The sequence below is a fragment of the Thamnophis elegans genome, chromosome 8 (genome assembly GCF_009769535.1).
Source record: "Thamnophis elegans isolate rThaEle1 chromosome 8, rThaEle1.pri, whole genome shotgun sequence".
In the NCBI taxonomy this organism is placed as follows: domain Eukaryota; kingdom Metazoa; phylum Chordata; class Lepidosauria; order Squamata; family Colubridae; genus Thamnophis; species Thamnophis elegans.
The window spans coordinates 47783204-47803532 of NC_045548.1; the positions used below are offsets into that span (position 1 = coordinate 47783204).

General features: G+C 36.0%; 1 protein-coding gene across 8 annotated transcripts in view; it reads left to right on the top strand.

Annotated features, from left to right (window-relative positions):
- ZFHX4 (zinc finger homeobox 4) overlaps positions 1-20329 on the top strand; it is a 200027-nt gene that overhangs the window by 173750 nt on the left and 5948 nt on the right. For 7 of the 8 annotated variants that reach the window (XM_032222895.1, XM_032222897.1, XM_032222899.1 and 4 more), the window contains 4 exons: positions 3631-3764; positions 6675-6875; positions 7987-8107; positions 10209-15605. In XM_032222895.1, the coding sequence (XP_032078786.1) occupies positions 3631-3764; positions 6675-6875; positions 7987-8107; positions 10209-15605 (5853 nt within the window). The remainder of the gene's footprint in view (positions 1-3630; positions 3765-6674; positions 6876-7986; positions 8108-10208; positions 15606-20329) is intronic. The other variant, XM_032222901.1, reaches the window with a different exon arrangement.

Sequence of the window (20329 nt, forward strand, 5' to 3'; positions counted from 1 at the left end):
TATTTTTCAGAGTATAAGACGTATCTCCCCCCCCCCAAAAAAAAGAGGGAGAAATTTCATTTTATACACTGAATGTAGCCCCACCCACCCACTGGCCCCAACCCTGTGGCCTCTGCCTCCCAGCAATTTACCTCTTTGCAGCAAACGGAAGCTTGTGGAGGCTTCAATAAACTATAGCAATCCCTACAGCCTGTAACAGCTGATGATCGGGATAAATTGAAAGTGAAACTTACTGTTTGCTCTAAATGGCAAATTGCTCAGGGGCAGATTTTTTTTTCTTTTGCTAATCAGGCTGTTTGCTGCAAGGACTTAAGCCAACAACTATAAATGCCTATAGAATGTTCAAATTATTAGACTTATTTTTTAAAGACTGCTTTATTATTATTCTAGACAATTTAACAAAATGAAGAAGCTTTTTAAAATAAATGCTTGATCTGAAGAAGCCCCGTGCTATTGTTTTAAAAAGTGCTATTCTTTTAAATAGTAGAGAATAACTATACTTCCAGAAAGCACATCAATTTTAACAGCATCTGTACAAGTATAGTGTGAAATATCACACTACAAACAGTGTATATTGTCTGTACTGTTTGTTGCAAGGAGGCAAATTGCTGAGAGGCAGAGGCAGACATTTTTCCCTTGTTTTCCTCCCCAAAACCTAGGTGTGTCTTATACTTCGGAGCATCTATAGTCCAAAAAATACGGTACTTGAATTTTTTTATATAGATGATATACTATTGTTGGTTTAGAATCTAAATGGTTTGTTGAAAATACATTATTGAACTGGTTTTATACAATAAGGAATATGAATCTGAACATTAATGCCATTGAAGTATAATATAGTCAGGTTTTACAAGGAAAATAAAGTGTACAATTGATACTTGTGACATATGTGATGACAATTCATGTAAATCTAATGAAAGATGTGTCTGCTTTAATGAATTGCAGTAAAGATGTGGCTTTCAATGTGGCTTTCAATAAGCATAGGGTGCCCTTTCCTAGAAATCTGAAAAATATCGCCACTACGTTATAGTGAAATGTTACTCTGATACATTATGTTCTAAATTATTTTTTAAGCATGCCTCGGCTTAATATTTATATCCTACATGCAGTGGTGGGACTCAGCCAGTTCGCACCTATTCGGGAGAACCGGTTGTTAACTTTCTAAGTAGTCCAGATAACCGGTTGTTGGAAGAAATCACATTTTGGTTTTTTCCACTTTACCAGGATAATCCTGTAAGGAAGGCAGGAAGGAAATATTCTGGTGTTGTTTCTAGCTTAATCTTTATTCCCCTGCTTATAGAAACTTGTCTCTGGTTAACCCTTATTACATTGTAACAGCTAAGGTGAAGCGCTCATCAATGTGAGTGGTTGAGTTGGCCATGCCCACCCAGTCACATGGCACTGAGCCTTACCTACCCAGCTGGTCATTAGGACAGAGAACCAGTTGTTAAATTATTTGAATCCCACCACTGCCTACCTGATAATCACAATTCTTAGAACAAGTTTGTTTGTATCCCACTTTTATTATTTTTACAAGTAACTCAATGCAGCAAACTTATCTACCTTCCTCTTCCTATTTCTCCTACAACAACAACCCTATGAGGTTAGTTGGGCTGAGAGAGAGTAAGTAGCCCAAGATCACCCCAGCCGGCTTTGATGGATAAGGCGGATATATTCCAAATACAAAAGGATAGACGAGTAAGGATCTTGGAATTCCTGACCCAAACTTTCAATATAATCCTTTGGGACTCCTGAATCCCATAATCAGAGACGAGGCAAAGGAATGGGATGTGAGACGATGCACAAAGCATCCTCAAATGTTATTCATACCATTTTGCTGCTGCCTACACAGCTTAGGGCATTTTAATGCATTTTAATAAGGAAAATAGCTTGCTGTGCTAATTTAATTTAAAGGTAAAATGATTGGTATAAGAGATGGATTTTTTAAAAAAAAAACATGATTATTAATATTTAAAATGCTTTAACCTCCTAGACCCTTAAGATTCTGAAAACATTACACCTTTATAAAAGAAATCCAAACAAGGCTTTCTCCATTTGCAATTTATTTGAATAATCTTGATCTTTAATCAATCTATAATTCTAGTTTTATTTTTAAAGTTTCACTAATTCTGTTTCCTAAATTTAATAGAGGGAATAATACACTGAAATATATAGTACTATCAATTTTAATGTATTTCTAATAAAATGTATTTATATATTTTGAAGATATTCACATGCAATTTATTTTGCTGCTTCCAAATTTACTTATTCTTGCAAGGTTTTCTGTTATTTTTTCAAATAAAAAGTGTTCTTTTAAGAGAAACATTTATTATGTTCTTCTCTCCAATATTCTTTCTGTTCGTTAAAAGTATTCTACAAGCTTTTCATCAGTGACAGTCATGACCCTATTTTAAAATTAAAACTAAAACATTACACAGTAAGGTCAGTTTGTTCGTTTATATGAACTTTGTGTGGATTTTAAAAATCAAGATCCTTCATGCGTCTCCCCTGGACAATATATTTATGTTGGGTCTGATAGCAATCAATGGTTTAGCGTCATTGCATTTCAAGATGTATTTGCACCCAGTTGTCCAGTTATGGTGTCCTCACCCTGGAAATAATTTAGTTGCAAATTGACTGGAAGATGGTGAAAATTGGAAGTTAAAATTAGAAATACTCATAATAAACAGCAGAAAAAAGGTCAGATGATGCCACGCTATGATGAGATTGGAATGGTTGGTAAATGAGGTTTTGTGTTTGTCGTGAGATGTATGTGACCAGAATACTCAATGCTGTTGAAATATCTAGCCTAGCAAGAGAGACTACTCTACAAATTGAGGCTGCAAAGAATTTTCTTATGATCTAGGAAATTATAATTGCATTCTTTTCTTTGATGTGTGCTAACCCGGCTACATTAAGAGACTAGCTCAGGCTGGATATTAATTATATTATTAGTACACAGCATTGTAGCATTTAAGTACAAAATGTATTTTAAGTCAATGCATCAGTGCATTATTTGTCTTTGTGTGGTTAAACGTGTTTTTTTTCTTTTAAACGAATTGTAATATGGTTATGCCTATATTATATCTATTGAAATCAGTGGGATTTAATTAGTCATGAATAACTTAAGTCTCATTGATTTCAGTAGTCTCCTAGAGGTATGATGAAAACTGTATTCGACTCAATATTTATTATATGTTGTGCAGTAATTGGAAATAATAGACATCTTATCTGAACAACATGACAAATATATTCTAAATTAGATACAGGAAAAATAGGAATGTTTGGAAATTAATTATTTTGGAGCAAGAACTGAGGCTATGATTTGATTTTGCATAATGTGGTGTAAAATTTCCGAGTGAAATACTAGAGAGATCTAGTTATTGATTACTGTTTAGGGTAGCATAAGGTTAGCTAAACAAGAGAGAAGAGTACATTTTTAATGTATTTATAGAGTTTGCTCTGCTTCAGAGATAAGTGGGCTGTCACCTTTGTACCTGTTCAGTTTCAAAAAGAGTTCTGCTGTAATGTGAAAACTTACATTATTTAAAAGACTCTTATAGGTCATAACATAAGATCTAATGACAATCGTATCGATTTATAATATATTCTTGCATGTTGTTTTGGAAGCAGGAATAAACACACCAGAGAAAGAACCAAAAGTAAATATTGCAGCAGGGGAACAACCACTACTTTTAACTAAAGAAGATGGTCCACCCAAAAAGGCCAAATTTTCTGAAGAAAATAAGTTTGGTCATGACCAGGTAAAAAGTGTTATTACAACGTTTCTATCTCGGGGATTTATTTAGGGACAATTTTAGTGAAATACTTTAATTCATTATGGGCTTTATTTATGCAGATTACAATGAACCATAAAATGTTTTTCTGCTAATCATATGAAACTACTATTTTCAAACCATATTATTAATCACAGTATTACAATATATGGCTGATGTATTTCTTTGCCTACCTGGGAATCAAAATGAAAAAGGAACTAGAAAATAGATGCTTAGAAAGAAAAAAAAGTTCTTGGGAAAATAATTATGGAAATCCAAATTTTGAATGAAAGTGCACTTTTTCCCCAGTAGCTGACATTGCCAAGTAATCTTCTGAGCTAACCTTTATTTCAAGATGACCTCTATACAGAATTTGAAATATAGAGGATATACAAAATGCTGGATTAGCAGTGGGAAGAAGCAGTTCTAGGCATGGAAGCTGGCTAGATGATTTTGGCCCAGTTGTTGTTTGTCAGTCCTGGATTGGAAAAATAAAAAAATCTGTCTACTACGCATAATGATAATGTATACACTGCCCATCTTTCTTAAGTGACACTGGTTAGTTTACAAGTAAAAGTCATACAGCCAAATAAAAGACACATAGATTAAAATGAAGTTAAAAAATACCTAGACTAAAAATAGTTAAAAAATTAAACAGGCCGAGGGAGTGCCCTTAAGTCACCAACCATCATCAGGTTTGCAGGTCACTCTTAGATCTCCATGCCAGTGGGTAGAGCCAGTTCTTGACATTCTTTTGGAAGGCCAGCAGGATAAGTGCCTATCTTACCTCTGGGGGCAAGAAATCCACAGGGCAAGGGCAATAGCATAGAAGGCTGTTCTCCTAGATCCCAGCATAATCAGCCTGCTTGACTGGGTGAAACAGATTGATGTAATTAGGACACAACAGTTCTTCAGATAACTTGGCCCTGTAAGGTTTTAAAGATGATAACCAGCACCTTGAATTGGACCTGGAAGCAAACTGGCAGCCAATGCAACTCATGTTGCTAAGATGTTACATTCAAAACCTAGGACACGCACAAAACTGCCTGTATTCTGCTCTAGCTGAACCTTCCAGATATTCTTCAAGGCTAGCCCTATATAGAGTGCATAATTTATATGGCGATGACCAGAACATGAGTGACTGAAAGAAGGTGTTCTTAGTCCAGAAAGGGTGTAACTGATGCACACCATAAAATCCAGCAAAGGCCTAAAACATGGCTGCCACCTGTTTCTCAAGGAGTCATGACTTCAGGAGAACTCCCAAATTATGCACTGGATTTGTCTGGGACAGTACAACCACATCCAAACCAATGATGACAAACTCCCGGACACAGAGGAGCCCCTACCACTGCCACTTGTTTTTAGCAAACTTTATTTGAAGCCTGTTGTTTCCCAGACCTTGATAGCCTCTAAGCACCATCAAAGAGCGTACACAGCATCACTTAGTTCACCTGAGACAGATATACAATGGAATGTCACCTGCATATTGATGCCAGAGATAAGGTCAGCCCATGATGACTGATAATTTTACCCAGCAGAGGTAAGATCAGAAACTAAAAAAGAGCGTAGATAGTACTGAGCCTTGTAGCACCCACAAAGAAGGAGTGTGGGTTGAACCTCTTGCCCCTTATTAACATTCGCTGGGACTAATCTCAGATAAAGGAGGTGAACCAGCACAAAACTCTGCCACCCATCTCCAGCTCCCAAAGCTGACCCAAAAGAATATCAAGGTTGATAGTATCAATAGCCACTGAGAGGCCCCCATCCCACTCCTGCCATAGGTCATCCAAGAGGACGAGCAATGTCTTTTCTATCCAATCTCTAAACCTGAAACTTGACTGGAAGGGATCCAGATAACAGCAGTGTTGACTTCATGAATGAGGTCTAGCCCCACCCAGATTGAGTGTATGGTGCGTTGTTTTTAAATTGTTTCTTTTTAAATTGTTTCTTTATTTTATAAATTTATAAATTTATTAAAAGTTAACGTCAAAGTTTCTCATCCACCTTCCAGTAAAAGGGGAAGTGGGAGACTGGACAAAAATTATCCAGAACTATGGAATCCAGTAATAGCTTGTTGACAAATGGAGCACCGGCGCCTCTTTACATTGTCCAGGATCACCCCATGACTCAAGGATGAGTTAACCATTGCTAGGACCCATCACATTTCACGTCCTGGGTAGCCTTAACTAACCAGGGGGTATGGAGATCCATTCACATATGACTCTACTTATAGTCCTGAGGATCCTGTCCACTTCATTAGGCTGTGCAGCAGAATCTCATAGAAACACACATACCCCAGTTCCTTTGGAACTGCATCAGGTACATCAGATGCTGGTGTGGGGTTGATAGATATGTCCTATCTCCCTGCATAATAGGATAATATTAAAAAAAAAATATCTCAAAGTTACCAAAGCATGATCTGACCATGACAGAGGGGCTATAAATAGTTCTTCCCTCAGATGACTTTGTCATTGTTCTGACAAGAAAACTAAGTCCAGAGTGTGACCACTGTTTGAAGTCAGGCCATGAACTCCCGAGCTGTTTTCAAGGTCTGTCTCAGGGATAGCTAATTGAAGGCCCATAAAACCATAAGCCTGGGAAATGCAGGTAAGCAAGTTGCTGTGCAGCAGAACGGTTGATACAATAGCAACTGTCCCAATTTATCCCATGAGTCTATCTTCAAAATCAGGGTATCACAACTGGCAATTTATAGGGCAGCATTTCTGAAGACCAGCATTATAAATTATTATAAAATAATATATTATAGTCCATAACGTTCACTGAAGAAGCATTATTCAATTTTTTTCTTGAAAGAAAATGTGGTATTTACTGTAGTAATAAGTCATTTTTTTAAAATTTATTTGTCTAATAGTGTGAATTTATGGTTTTTTTTTTCAGTTTTACCAGTGCCCTTATTGTAACTACAATAGCAGGGACCCAAATCGTATACAGATGCATGTTTTGTCACAACATTCTATGCAGCCTGTGATCTGCTGTCCCCTTTGTCAAGATGTCCTGAGCAACAAAATGCATCTGCAATTGCATCTGACTCATTTGCACAGTGTGTCACCTGATTGTGTGGAAAAACTGCTTATGACAGTAAGTATTTAAAATGTTGGTATGTTTTTTTACATATGTGTTAATTGTAAACAGTGATGAATAGATGCTGGGAATGGAATTAGCAAGTTGGAACAGGGGCTCCTGAGATCTCTACTTCTGTCAATAACTTAGTTCATCTTTTTGGCCTATTCACTTAACCTTAATTTTCAAACACACAGGAGTCTTAAGCTCTCATTAAAGTCAACCTTTCAAGATCAAGGTGCTCACCTCTGTGGCCCCATGCACTTCCTAAAGCAGATTGGCTATTAACTTTTCCCTGTAGGGAAACTTTTCTTCTTCATTTGCTCTAATGTATTGTGACAGCTGAAAGCATTAGAAATTACTATTTCTTTGTATATTTATTTATTTAATTTATATATCTACCAATATCATGTGTGTGGCTCTGGGAAGCTAACAATTAAATTTAATGTCAGTTTCATATGAACTTGTAAATAATGGTGAAGAGCAGCGAAAAAATCTCTGTTCTTTTTATCTAGGGAAGAATCACAATTTTATGGTTTACTTAGCTACCTTGAATATCTAATAAAAAATCAAGTGTTATACATATAATATATATGTATGTTAGTGAAAAATATTTATTTAAAGATAATTTTTACAAATAGTCAAACCTGTATGTGTTAGAATGTACAACTCTTTGTCACCAATATTATTTTATCTTTCAATGTTTCTAAAATACAATACAGATATCATTAGAAAAACCCTAAGATATTTTTCAGGAATGATGAAATATTTTTAGGACCTCAATGACAGAATTATATAAAAGCCTAGGTAAAACAAGTAAACTGTCAGACACACATCAGTTCTGATAATCAAAATAAACATAAAATAAAACCTTATTGCTCATATTCACCCAGGTGTGTGAGATATAAACTAGTCTTTAGTTAGAACCCTCAGAAGTAGTGCCTTTGTATTACCCAAATAGCTTAAAATGGCTACACTCAATTCAATGAAAGTAGAGTTTTTCATATCTTTTTTGCTCAGGATATTTTAACCAATACATTTCTGTTATTTTTATGAGCTAAATTTTAAGCTCCTGAATGATTTGTCTACATGTGATAAGCAGTGACAAAATTATGTTTTCCTCCCTAAGGTTCCTGTACCAGATATGATGATGCCTAACAGTATGCTACTGCCAACAGTTGCTTCAGAGAAATCTGACTGTGATGCTATGTCTACAAACCTGAGAACTGAGGGGTCTGGAAAATACTCAGGTATAGCAATAAAAACCACACCTGCAGAATTGAAACATCAGTGTCTTTTGATTAAAAATTCCTTCACTTTGGAGACTGCAGTAACTTCGCACCAAAAAAAAAAAAAAAAACAATGCAGAGATTAAAGTCCCGTTTGCTTTAACCAATTCATGAAATCAAGTATGTTTTGCAATACAGCAATATTGTAGGACATTTCCCTTCAGGGCTTTAGCTACTGTGCTATGGTTTTCCTACTTTTTATAGGAAAAAAACTACATTATAGTTAGGGATGAAATACAATAATAATCAGCAGTTTTGGACTAACTTCTTTAAATCAGGTTTTTTTCTGCCTAAAAAAAGAAAAACTTTTTCTTTTTTTAGGCAGAAGGTAATTTACATTTGTATAAAAATGGACCCCATGGTGACTTCAGGCAGCCACATTTTATGACTGCGTTATGCCAAAAAAAGAGCGCCGAGAACAGAGATTAATAGCCAACTTTAAAGAGATGGCTCGAACAGTTTGGGATTGCAACAAGGTTTAGCATAAAACATAAATGCAGTCCTTAAATCAATATGGTAATAACACAGCCAAATGTTCCTTAGCTGAAAAACAGAGAACAATAAGTAGAGGTAATAGTTTAAAAAAGATTTCTCAATCCCATTGTCTCAAAACATTTTGGTTAGCAAATCGTGACAGTTGGATTGTAAAGGTGCTTCTGATTTCTGGGTAGGTCTGTCAGTCATTGAATCCCATGTTCCCCCTGTCCATTCCTCATAATGCCAATCAAATGCAATCACCTAAAGGTGTTTTTAAAAAACAAAAATATCCACACATGAGAGAGTCTTTTCCCACCTCAAGTAGAAGAGGAAAGTTCTCTGCTTGATTTTTCAGGAACATGTTTACTGGAGCGTTATTATTTATTCATTTAACTCAATATAGAAAAATCCCAGCAGGATTTTTTCAGCCCAGACTCCTCAGTCCCATGTACAAATGGCAAAACTTCTCTATAGTTTTAATTCCTATAATGAATTAATTCCTTAATTCCTTAAGTCAGAACCTTTAGAATTCTTGTTTGCATGCAGCTGATAAAGACACAGGATCCCTGCTCACCTCCAGTTACAGATATTATCTGTTGAGTTATAAACCAGCTACATTATTTTATTTTTTTGTATCCTTAAACTGATTATACTATATTTGGTATTAAAATAAACCAAAGGTGTAATAAGTTGTTACAGACAGGAATAGATTAAAGATCCAGGTTTGAATATATTCAACATTAAATTCATTCTTTTAGGGGCGTCTATTGTGGTTTTAGATTTGCACCTATTAATAAGATGGTAGAAGTCGGTTGCCCAGTTTGGTTTTTGAATAAGTTTGAACTAGCAGCAACAATCCACCACAGATTACTGCTATAATGAATTAGGTATATTCACACTGCATTCTTTTAATTACATATGTGTGACCTTGTATAACAATATCCATTTATATTTTACAATTTAGAAGGCCGACCACACTAATGGGAAAAAAGATAAGGAAGGAGAACAATGATAGAAAAAAACCTAATAATGAGCAAAGGCCAAAAACTATGTGAAAATAAACTCATAACTACTGTCCATATATCCATGTTTGATTCAAGTCTTTCTCTGTAATAATACTTTTTAAAATGTCATTCCCATCTATGATTTTATGTATTGGCTAGAAACCCTTGACGATTTAATTAGGTGTTTAATTAGAAACACCTAAAAGATACCTAAACATTTTCCTTTCCAACTGTGATTCAACAAGATCCAGACAGTTGCCTTTTCCCCCTTATTCTCTCTGGAATGGCCACCAAGGCCATTTGTATGCACATGTTCTTTGTAACCTTAGGTAGAACACCGACTATATCTAGTTATTTTTCAAAATATTCTTTATAGGACAACATACCAATGTACTAAAAATGGGAATTGCCTAATCAGTCTAAATTGTATTGCCTATGCATATATACAATTGCAAAACTATTGATGAATGGTCACTATTTTAGAATACCTGTGTATAAGTCTCATACCAAAGATACTTTCTGCTAAATAATCTATGGATTACTGTTTTCTCTCTCTCTTTCTTTCTCTCTTTTGTAAGCAGGTGATAGTCCTCCAGAGGAGAAGAATACTCCTGGGCTTGAAGAATCAAAAACTGGAATGGAAATTAAAGTAGAGGAACATAAGCCACTAAAAGAATCTGCTGAACTGCCAGAATGGAACAAAAGCAGCACTAATGATATAAAGATAATTGAATCACTGCCAGATCATTTGAATGAACAGCAGAAGAGGCAGCAGCTTTCTGTTTCTGATCGCCATGTCTATAAATATCGTTGTAACCATTGTAGCTTGGCTTTTAAGACTATGCAGAAGCTTCAGATACATTCCCAGTATCATGCTATTCGGGCTGCTACCATGTGTAGCCTTTGCCAACGTAGCTTCCGTACATTCCAGGCTTTAAAAAAACATTTGGAAACAGGCCATCCAGAACTCAGTGAAGCTGAAATTCAGCAGCTGTGTGCATCTTTACCTGTAAATGGTGAACTCTGGTCAGAAAATGAAAGTATGGCACAAGATGAACATGCACTAGAACAAGATATAGAAAGGGAATATGAGGTAGACCAGGAAGGTAAAGCAAGTCCTGTAGGAAGTGATAGCAGCTCGATTCCAGATGAAATGGGCTCAGAACCAAAGCGGACCTTACCTTTTAGAAAAGGGCCAAATTTTACTATGGAAAAATTTCTAGATCCTTCTCGTCCATATAAATGCACAGTGTGCAAAGAATCTTTCACGCAAAAGAACATTCTTTTGGTCCATTATAATTCAGTCTCTCATTTACATAAACTCAAAAAAGTGTTGCAGGAAGCATCCAGTCCTGTCCCTCAAGAAGCCAACAGCAGCACTGACAACAAACCCTACAAATGCAGCATTTGTAATGTTTCTTACAGCCAAAGTTCTACACTGGAAATCCACATGAGATCTGTACTGCATCAGACTAAGGCAAGGGCTGCGAAATTAGAGCCAAACAGTAATACTTTAAGTGGAACTAGTACAGCAGGGAGCGTTAATAGCCCTAGCCAAGGATCAGTAGAGTCTACAAGCCTACCAGCAGTAAACAGCAAAGAAACTCACCTAGATGCCAAAGAGGTAACTAAAAAACAGGCTTCTGAATTGATTTCTGCTCAGCCTACACATCATCCTCCCCAGTCACCAGCACAGCTGCAGATGCAACTCCAACATGAATTGCAGCAGCAAGCAGCTTTCTTTCAACCACAGTTCTTGAACCCTGCATTTTTGCCTCATTTCCCTATGACGCCAGAGGCACTGCTGCAATTTCAGCAGCCACAGTTTCTTTTTCCGTTCTATATTCCTGGGACTGAATTCAGTTTGAGCCCTGATCTGGGTTTATCTGCTTCTGCCGCTTTTGGTATGCCTGGAATGGCAGGTATGGCAGGTTCGTTGTTAGAAGACCTAAAACAGCAGATGCAAGCTCAGCACCATGTCGGTCAAACTCAGCTGCAACTACTACAGCAACAGGCACAACAGTATCAAGTTACACCACCTCAAATTCAGCCCCAAAAGCAGCAGCAGCAGCAGCAGCAAACTAATAAGTTGATAAAAGCAGAGCAAAATCCTGTAAATGCAGAATGCCAGATGGGGAAGGATATGCCCCTAATGAAGGAATCTGAAGAAATTTCTGAGAAACAAGAAAAACCAAAGCAAGAATTCATAAGTGATAGTGAAGGATTGAAAGAAAACAAAGAAATAAAGAAGCAGAAGTCTTCAGAACCAATTATCCCACCACCTAGAATTGCTTCTGGGGCAAGAGGAAATGCAGCCAAGGCTTTGTTAGAAAATTTTGGCTTTGAGTTGGTTATTCAATATAACGAGAATAGGCAGAAGGTGCAGAAGAAAAATAAAACCGGTGATTGTGAAAACACTGACAAATTGGAATGTGCAGCATGTAGCAAATTATTTTCAAACATACTTATATTGAAGAGTCATCAGGAACACGTTCATGGTCAGTTCTTCCCATATGGTGCACTAGAAAAATTTGCCTGTCAATACAGGGAGGCATATGACAAGCTTTATCCTATTTCACCATCTTCTCCAGAACCACCGCCACCTCCACCACCACCTCCAGCTCCATCTGTTACTCCTTCACAGCCTTCCTCTAGCTCTGGAAAAATCCAGAGCATAACTCCCACTCCTCTGCAAGCTCCACCACCAACACCACCTCCTCCACCACCACCTCCTCCACCTCCTCCACCTCCTCCACCACCTTCTGCTCCACCACCAGTGCAGCTGCCAGTATCTTTAGATCTTCCTCTTTTCCCCCCAATTATGATGCAATCAGTCCAACACCCAGCATTACCTCCTCAGCTTGCCCTTCAGTTACCACCAATGGATGCTTTATCTGCAGATCTTACTCAGCTTTGTCAGCAACAGCTTGGATTAGATCCCAATTTTCTACGACACTCTCAATTCAAGCGCCCTCGTACTAGAATCACAGATGACCAACTGAAAATCCTGCGAGCATATTTTGATATTAATAACTCTCCGAGCGAAGAACAGATTCAAGAAATGGCTGAGAAATCTGGCCTTTCACAAAAAGTTATTAAACATTGGTTTCGAAATACCTTATTTAAGGAACGACAGAGAAATAAAGATTCTCCATACAATTTTAGTAACCCTCCCATAACAGTTTTGGAAGATATAAGAATTGAACCACAAACCAGTTCTTTAGAACATTACAAATCTGATGCATCTTTAAGCAAGCGATCATCTAGAACAAGATTCACTGACTACCAGTTGAGAGTGTTACAAGATTTTTTTGATACAAATGCTTATCCAAAGGACGATGAAATTGAACAGCTTTCAACAGTACTTAACTTAGCTACTCGTGTTATTGTTGTATGGTTCCAAAATGCACGTCAAAAGGCTCGAAAAAGCTATGAGAATCAAGCTGAAACTAAAGATAATGAGAAAAGGGAACTCACCAATGAGAGATACATTAGGACTAGTAACATGCAATATCAATGTAAAAAATGTAATGTCGTTTTTCCTAGAATTTTTGACTTAATTACTCATCAGAAAAAACTGTGTTATAAAGATGAGGATGATGATGCCCAAGATGAAAGTCAAACAGAGGACTCAATGGATGCCACAGACCAAACACTTTATAGGAACTGTACATATTCTGGTCCATCAGATTCATCTAAAAGTATGGCTCTAACAACCGCAGGAAGCTCTGGATCTGGCTCTAGTACTCCTTTGATGCCATCACCCAAACCCGAGCCAGACAAAAACTCTCCCAAGCCTGATTTACCTGAAAAGCAAAAGCAAAATGACACTACACCTAAACAAGTTGAGACTTCCTCCCAAAGCAACAAATTAATGCAATCCACACTAACATCCTCCACAGGATCGTCCACTGATGCACAGCCCTCAGCTTCTCAAGCACAGCAACACAAACAATCTCAAATAGGAGGCAGACCACCTTCTACATCACAATCTACACCGATTCCTTCCAGTCCTTTAACAATTTCAATGGGTCCTCTTCAAAACAGTCTACCTCCTCAATTATTACAGTACCAATGTGACCAGTGTACAGTCGCCTTTCCCACTTTAGAACTTTGGCAGGAACACCAACACATGCATTTCTTAGCAGCACAAAATCAATTCCTTCACTCTCAGTTTTTAGAAAGGCCTATGGATATGCCCTATATGATATTTGATCCTAATAGCTCTTTGATGACAGGTCAGTTGCTGAATAGTTCTTTGGCTCAGATGGCACCACAAGTAGGTTCAACTCACACAACTCACCATACTGCTTCAGTTTCTGGCTCACTTAAAAGGAAACTGGATGACAAGGATGATAATAACTGTAGTGAAAAAGAAGGAGGAAACAGTGGTGAGGACCAGCACCGTGATAAACGATTGAGAACTACAATTACTCCAGAGCAGTTGGAAATACTCTATGAAAAATACCTTTTGGATTCCAATCCTACTCGTAAAATGCTAGATCACATTGCACGTGAAGTAGGTCTGAAAAAGAGGGTTGTACAAGTCTGGTTTCAAAACACAAGAGCTCGAGAAAGAAAAGGGCAATTTCGTGCAGTAGGGCCAGCCCAGTCTCATAAAAGATGTCCTTTTTGTCGAGCATTGTTTAAAGCAAAGTCAGCTTTAGAAAGTCATATTCGCAGTCGACACTGGAATGAAGGAAAACAGGCAGGATATAGTTTGCCACCGAGTCCTTTAATAGCCAATGAAGATGGAGGAGAGAGTCCACAAAAATACATGTTTTTTGATTATCCATCATCTTTAACAAAAATTGATTTATCAAGTGAAAATGAATTAGCTTCTACTGTCTCAACTCCTGTTAGTAAAACTGCAGAAATGTCACCGAAGAATCTTTTAAGTCCTTCGTCTTTCAAAGCGGAATGCAATGAAGATATTGAAAATCTGAATGCTTCTCATGTTGATAGTTGTTATGATCAGAGCAAAACTGACTTTGATGAAACTTCATCAATTAATACTGCAATTAGTGATGCTACAACAGGAGATGAAGGAAACAATGAAACAGAAAGTATGAGTGGTGGTTCAAAAGATGTGAAATCTACATCAACTCCCAAAGAGCCAAAAAATATTCTCAATGACAATTTGCCAAAAAACATAAACATACCTAATGTGGAGAACAGTGATGATAGGCATTTATTCTCTATGACGAGCCCATCAATCCATTTCAGTGACAAAGATTGTGATCTCGACCAAAGTGTTTACATTACTGATGATCCTGATGATAATGCTGATCGCAGTGAGACATCGAGCATTGCCGATCCAAGTTCACCTAATCCATTTGGAGGAAACAATCCCTTTAAATCTAAAAGTAGTGATCGGCCTGGTCACAAACGATTTCGGACACAAATGAGTAATTTACAGCTTAAGGTCTTGAAGGCTTGCTTTAGTGATTATCGGACTCCAACCATGCAAGAATGCGAAATGCTAGGAAATGAGATTGGCTTGCCCAAACGTGTGGTACAAGTTTGGTTTCAAAATGCACGAGCAAAAGAAAAGAAATTCAAAATAAACATAGGGAAGCCATTTATGATCAATCAGAATGCAACTGATGGGTCAAGACCAGAGTGTTCTCTATGTGGGGTGAAGTATTCTGCACGTTTGTCCATAAGAGACCATATATTTTCCAAACAACACATAACAAAAGTGCGAGAAACTGTGGGAAGTCAGCTGGACCGGGAAAAAGACTACTTAGCTCCTACAACTGTTAGACAGCTGATGGCACAGCAAGAATTGGATCGTATTAAAAAGGCTACAGATGTTTTAGGATTAACAGTACAGCAGCCAGGCATGATGGACAGCAGTTCGCTTCATGGAATCAGTTTGCCAGCAGCTTACCCAGGACTACCTGGCCTTCCTCCAGTTCTTTTACCTGGAATGAATGGTCCATCTTCCTTAACTGGATTTCCTCAAAGTTCAAACAGTAAGTAAACATGAAAAGAAAAAAAAAGTCAGCATTGTTGAGATAGAGTTGGTATTTTATGACCTTTCTGTCATTTATATGACTGTACAGCAGAAAAATAATTTGTTCAGAACCTGTGCAAGTCAAGGCTTCCTAACCTATCCAGAACTTGCTGTATTTTGATCCACCAAAGAGAAACAGGACAGTAATGTCAGAGAAGTCAAAATCTATAAAATGGGAAGCAGGATTATGGCATCATAGTCCATGTATCTTGCCCTTGCACGTGTGACAGCATCACATGCACTGACAAAAGAGGACAAGGCTTGAATTGCAACATCATGCCCACCATTTTGTAGGTTTTAATCCCTCCCTGTGCATGCCCCAAATAGCATAGCAATAGCATTTAGACTTATATACTGCTTCACAGTGCTTTGCTCTCTCTAAGCGGTTTACAGAGTCAGCATATTGCCCCCAACAATCTGGCTCCTCATTTTCCTGACCTCAGAAGGATGGAAGGCTGAGTCAGCCTTCAGCCTGATGAGACTCAAATTGCAGGCAGCCAGCAGTCAGCAGAAGTAGCCTGCAGTACTGCATTCTAACCATTACACCACCGTGCCTCTTGAGGATGGATTCAGTCTTTATCACTCCCTTACATTTGTATGTCTCTATGAGTCCCACAAACTGTTCCAAAAGATCAGAGGATTTTTCAAGACTTTGCAGCAGTAATACAAGGACCTGCAAAAATAATACAAGGACCTTGATGGCAGAAAATAAACAAAAAATTAGAATCCATTCAGGATTTAGTTACCTGATATTTGATCAATATGTTGTTTTTGCAGTAAAGCAACATTAAATGAAATGGGTATTTTAAGTAACAATTTATATGTCAATTAAATAACATTCTTGACTAGAAGTTTTACATTTATTTACCACTTCATCCAGTAAAATTCTAAGAACTGTGTATTTTTATAATTTAATCAATATTCCGTATACATATTTTAAAACATTTTACCAAGTAAAGGTAAATTGAGGAATGGCATTAGTAACAGGCAAAATTTCATTCAAGTGATAGTAAACCCTAGTAACTTGTTCTCTGGGATTTAACTGTATCCAGTTAAAGCATTGCACTGAAGTCAGTGGAACATCTAAATAATCATGGTAAGGACTGAGCTAAAAAAAATATTATTTTATTTAATTCACAACAGGGATTTTTCATGATCTCCCTAACAGTTTAAGGAGTTATGTAATGAATTAATATAGTCAAGAATAAATTCTAGGCAGCATAGCCTTTTGTATTTGATTTGAAAATTTGATGCATCTATTTGATGAGTTGTATAGTATTATTATAGTACAATAAAAGTATAATATTTTTCCTATCTGAAATAGTGTCATTGATACAGACTTTTTGCATCTCGTTATTCTTGTGTATCTTATGATTAAATTAAAACTATTCAAATTTCAGGATTGATGTCTATACTGCTGATTGCCAACATTAGAATTGTAGCAATAACACCTTTTCTATTTTACTATAATTGATAATAACCATTCAATTAATTGTATTATCCATTTTTCCCTTAATTTATTACATTTTTCTTTTCATAATGGGAAACATTTCCTTCTGGTTTTATCTAATAAAATTAAAAGAGTTTATATTTTGTTAAGCACACACAAGTATCACATAAGCAAAACTGCGTATAATATGTGTAAAAATTTAAGCTCAAAACAAATTAAACTATGTTTTATCAGAATAATTACAATTGTTTTCATTAATGGGTGAGTGATAGATTAAAAGAAAAATTGTAGAAGTGCAGTCTATGCATGGAAACAAACTTTCTCGTTCAGAGTCCGTTGTAGAATCGTATTACAAAGCCAAACCTTGTCCTTCTAAAACTTCTGAACTGGCACATAAAGCCCTCAAGACATAGACTTTAATTTCTGGTGTTATATTCAGTCTCCAAACTTTACACATTAATTTCCTGAAAACAAGTATTCGGATTTTGGAAGAAGAATAAAAGTAATAACTTTGATTTGAAATGAATGCTGGAAAGACAGTTTTCTGCATTTTCCAGAATTCTTCTCTTTGCAAAGCATTTACTGAAGATAAGCTTAACTTCCTGACTGATTTGTTCAATTTTATCATTGTTATTACCTCTTCCAGCTCTCAATCCTAGTAATAATTTACTGGTTAAACCATTTTCCATTGATATTTAGGCCTGCAACTGGTAAAAACAAATTGTATGAGACAATTTGGGGGATACTGCTGTGCTTTGGTTGAGGATCATCTAGCTATAATATCTAATAGTCTTCATTCTGTTAGGAAAGAATAGAATTTTTTTCTAATCCTTCCTCATTGGAAGTACTGCCATGACTTAATTCTAAATCATAAAGAACTGAGCTGTAATTTAGAGATCACAATTAAAAGAAGGTGGGGCTTTATCAGATATTTCTGAACTCCATCTTTGTGCCTTTGAGGATGCAACAATATATATAATGCATGTTTCAGAACTGGGACCAAAGTATTAAACATTTGAAATTCAAGGCAATATTTCCCTATTGTCATTGGGTCAGCTAAATTTGTATCAACAGCTGATATAAACATTGAAGATCTATATGCAGACTAAATCTTAATCATGCAGGTTATTTCTAGATACTGGAGATACAGATCAGTTTGAGTTAGCAGATCTTCAAATAATAGATGCAGTGGCATAATCTATGAAGTATCAATTAAGACTGAAGCAAAGCACTTTCAAATGGTGTCGCTAGCCTCTTTGTATAAATGCTAAGCAAATGTATATCTGGAGATATTTCATTCTTCCACATGCTAAATAAACTCTCTATCGTACCTTTCTTACCCAGAAAATATATGTTACTAATGGCTCTTAATGGAATAGTGGAAGTGAAAGGAAAAGAGTAGATTATATTAAACTTTCATTAGTAAAAAAGTATTCCTCCTCCACAGTTCTTTAATATGTGCTCATTTCAGATATGCTTCATATCTTATTAACCCACTTTAACATCTTGTTTTGCTGTGGGCAGCAGTTCCCATTTGATGCAGAGATAAGTTTAATCAGACTTCTTTCAGTCCACTTTATGCCCTGAACCTGATTATGATCCTTCAGTTTACTTCTTTCAACTTTTAAATGTATTTCAAAATCTGGTAACAATCATGCCCAGTTTTCAAAAATTATCCTCTCATAGACTTAAAATATGATACAATGATACTTCTGAATGTAAATGTAATTCTCTATTTTATGATCAACTAAGCAGATAATTTATCAAATTATATTTGAGCACGTATGGAATTATTTTTTGCATAAATATCTGCATCACTAAAGTAGCTATTTTCATTAGCATGGCTCAGTTTTGATTTTTCGGTTACTCTCATTCTATTTATCTGTAAGCCGCTTAGCGAGAGCTGTAAAGCACTGTGAAGCGGGATATAAGTCTAAGTGCTATTGCTATTTAATAAATAAAACTAAGTCGCATGTAGCCTTATGCCTTCATTCATTAATTAGCTCTTGATATATCTTAAGAATAATCAAAAAGCCATTGTTATGTATAATAATGGCTTTTTGAGTAGTTATGTATCTGTGTGTATCTGTCTGGATATATGAGCGATCTTGAAAATTTATAGAAAAATTTCAGTCATGTTCATCTCAAGCTTAAGTACCAATCACTTCATTTGGATTTACTCACTGGTAATGGGCTATCCTATCTTCAATTTGTCATCTGAATGTTACATGTCCACATCATTAATTGCCATAATCTTCCAAATTGAAAAAAAAAATTGTTTAAACATCATGCATCAAGGAAAGTTAACAAAAAATGGCCTAATGATTGGAGAAGTCAACTTGCCCAAGCAAAGAATAAAATGAAATAAATCCAATCGTTATGATCATACATAAAATATGTTAAACAGAAGATTGTTAATGTTTGTATCTGTAATAAATTATTCTAACTAATCTTACAATATTCAAAATATGATGACCTTCATTTATAATATTTCTTCATTAACTGTTTTGCATTTATAGGTGGGCCTAAACTTTGATTACTTTAGCTATTGAACAGTTGTGGCCCACCCAGTTTTTAAAAATCTTCAGCTAGATGCTTGTATATATTATGAGAAAGCCAAAGGATATTATTTATTTATTATTTAAAATAATACATCTTCCACTAGACTATAGTTCATTATAAGAAATAACTATATACATTTTACTAAAACATATTTAATATAATTAAATTTTCATTGAAATGAAATTAAAATTTAATGAAGTCTTAAAAGTATTTTTCTACTATGTGTGTTATGCCACCTACAGATTTTAACAGAGGCCATCTAAAGTCTGTTTACTAACTATACATTTTAGCTTCCCATCTATGAAATAAAAGTAATGATTCTGTAACGAACCTTAAATGGTTGCCTTATTAAATCTAACAGTCTCTTTCTAATTATTCTAATTATTTAATTCTAAGAAGTGTGAAGAGCTTGGATAGTGAAGACATCAGCACCATTCATGCCATTAATAACATGTCTATCCTGTAGATTACAAGGAACTCTTATAGTGTCACAGATACACATCTTAGAAGTTCCTTTAAACTCTAATTTCTATGTATTACTTTATTTTCTCCTCAGCAGTGTTTTAAAATGTATTTTCCACAGTTATCTAGCGTTACATAGATCATAAACCCTGCTTTTTCATTAATCAATAAAAATAGAATATTCTACAGACAAAGTTATTTAAAGCTGG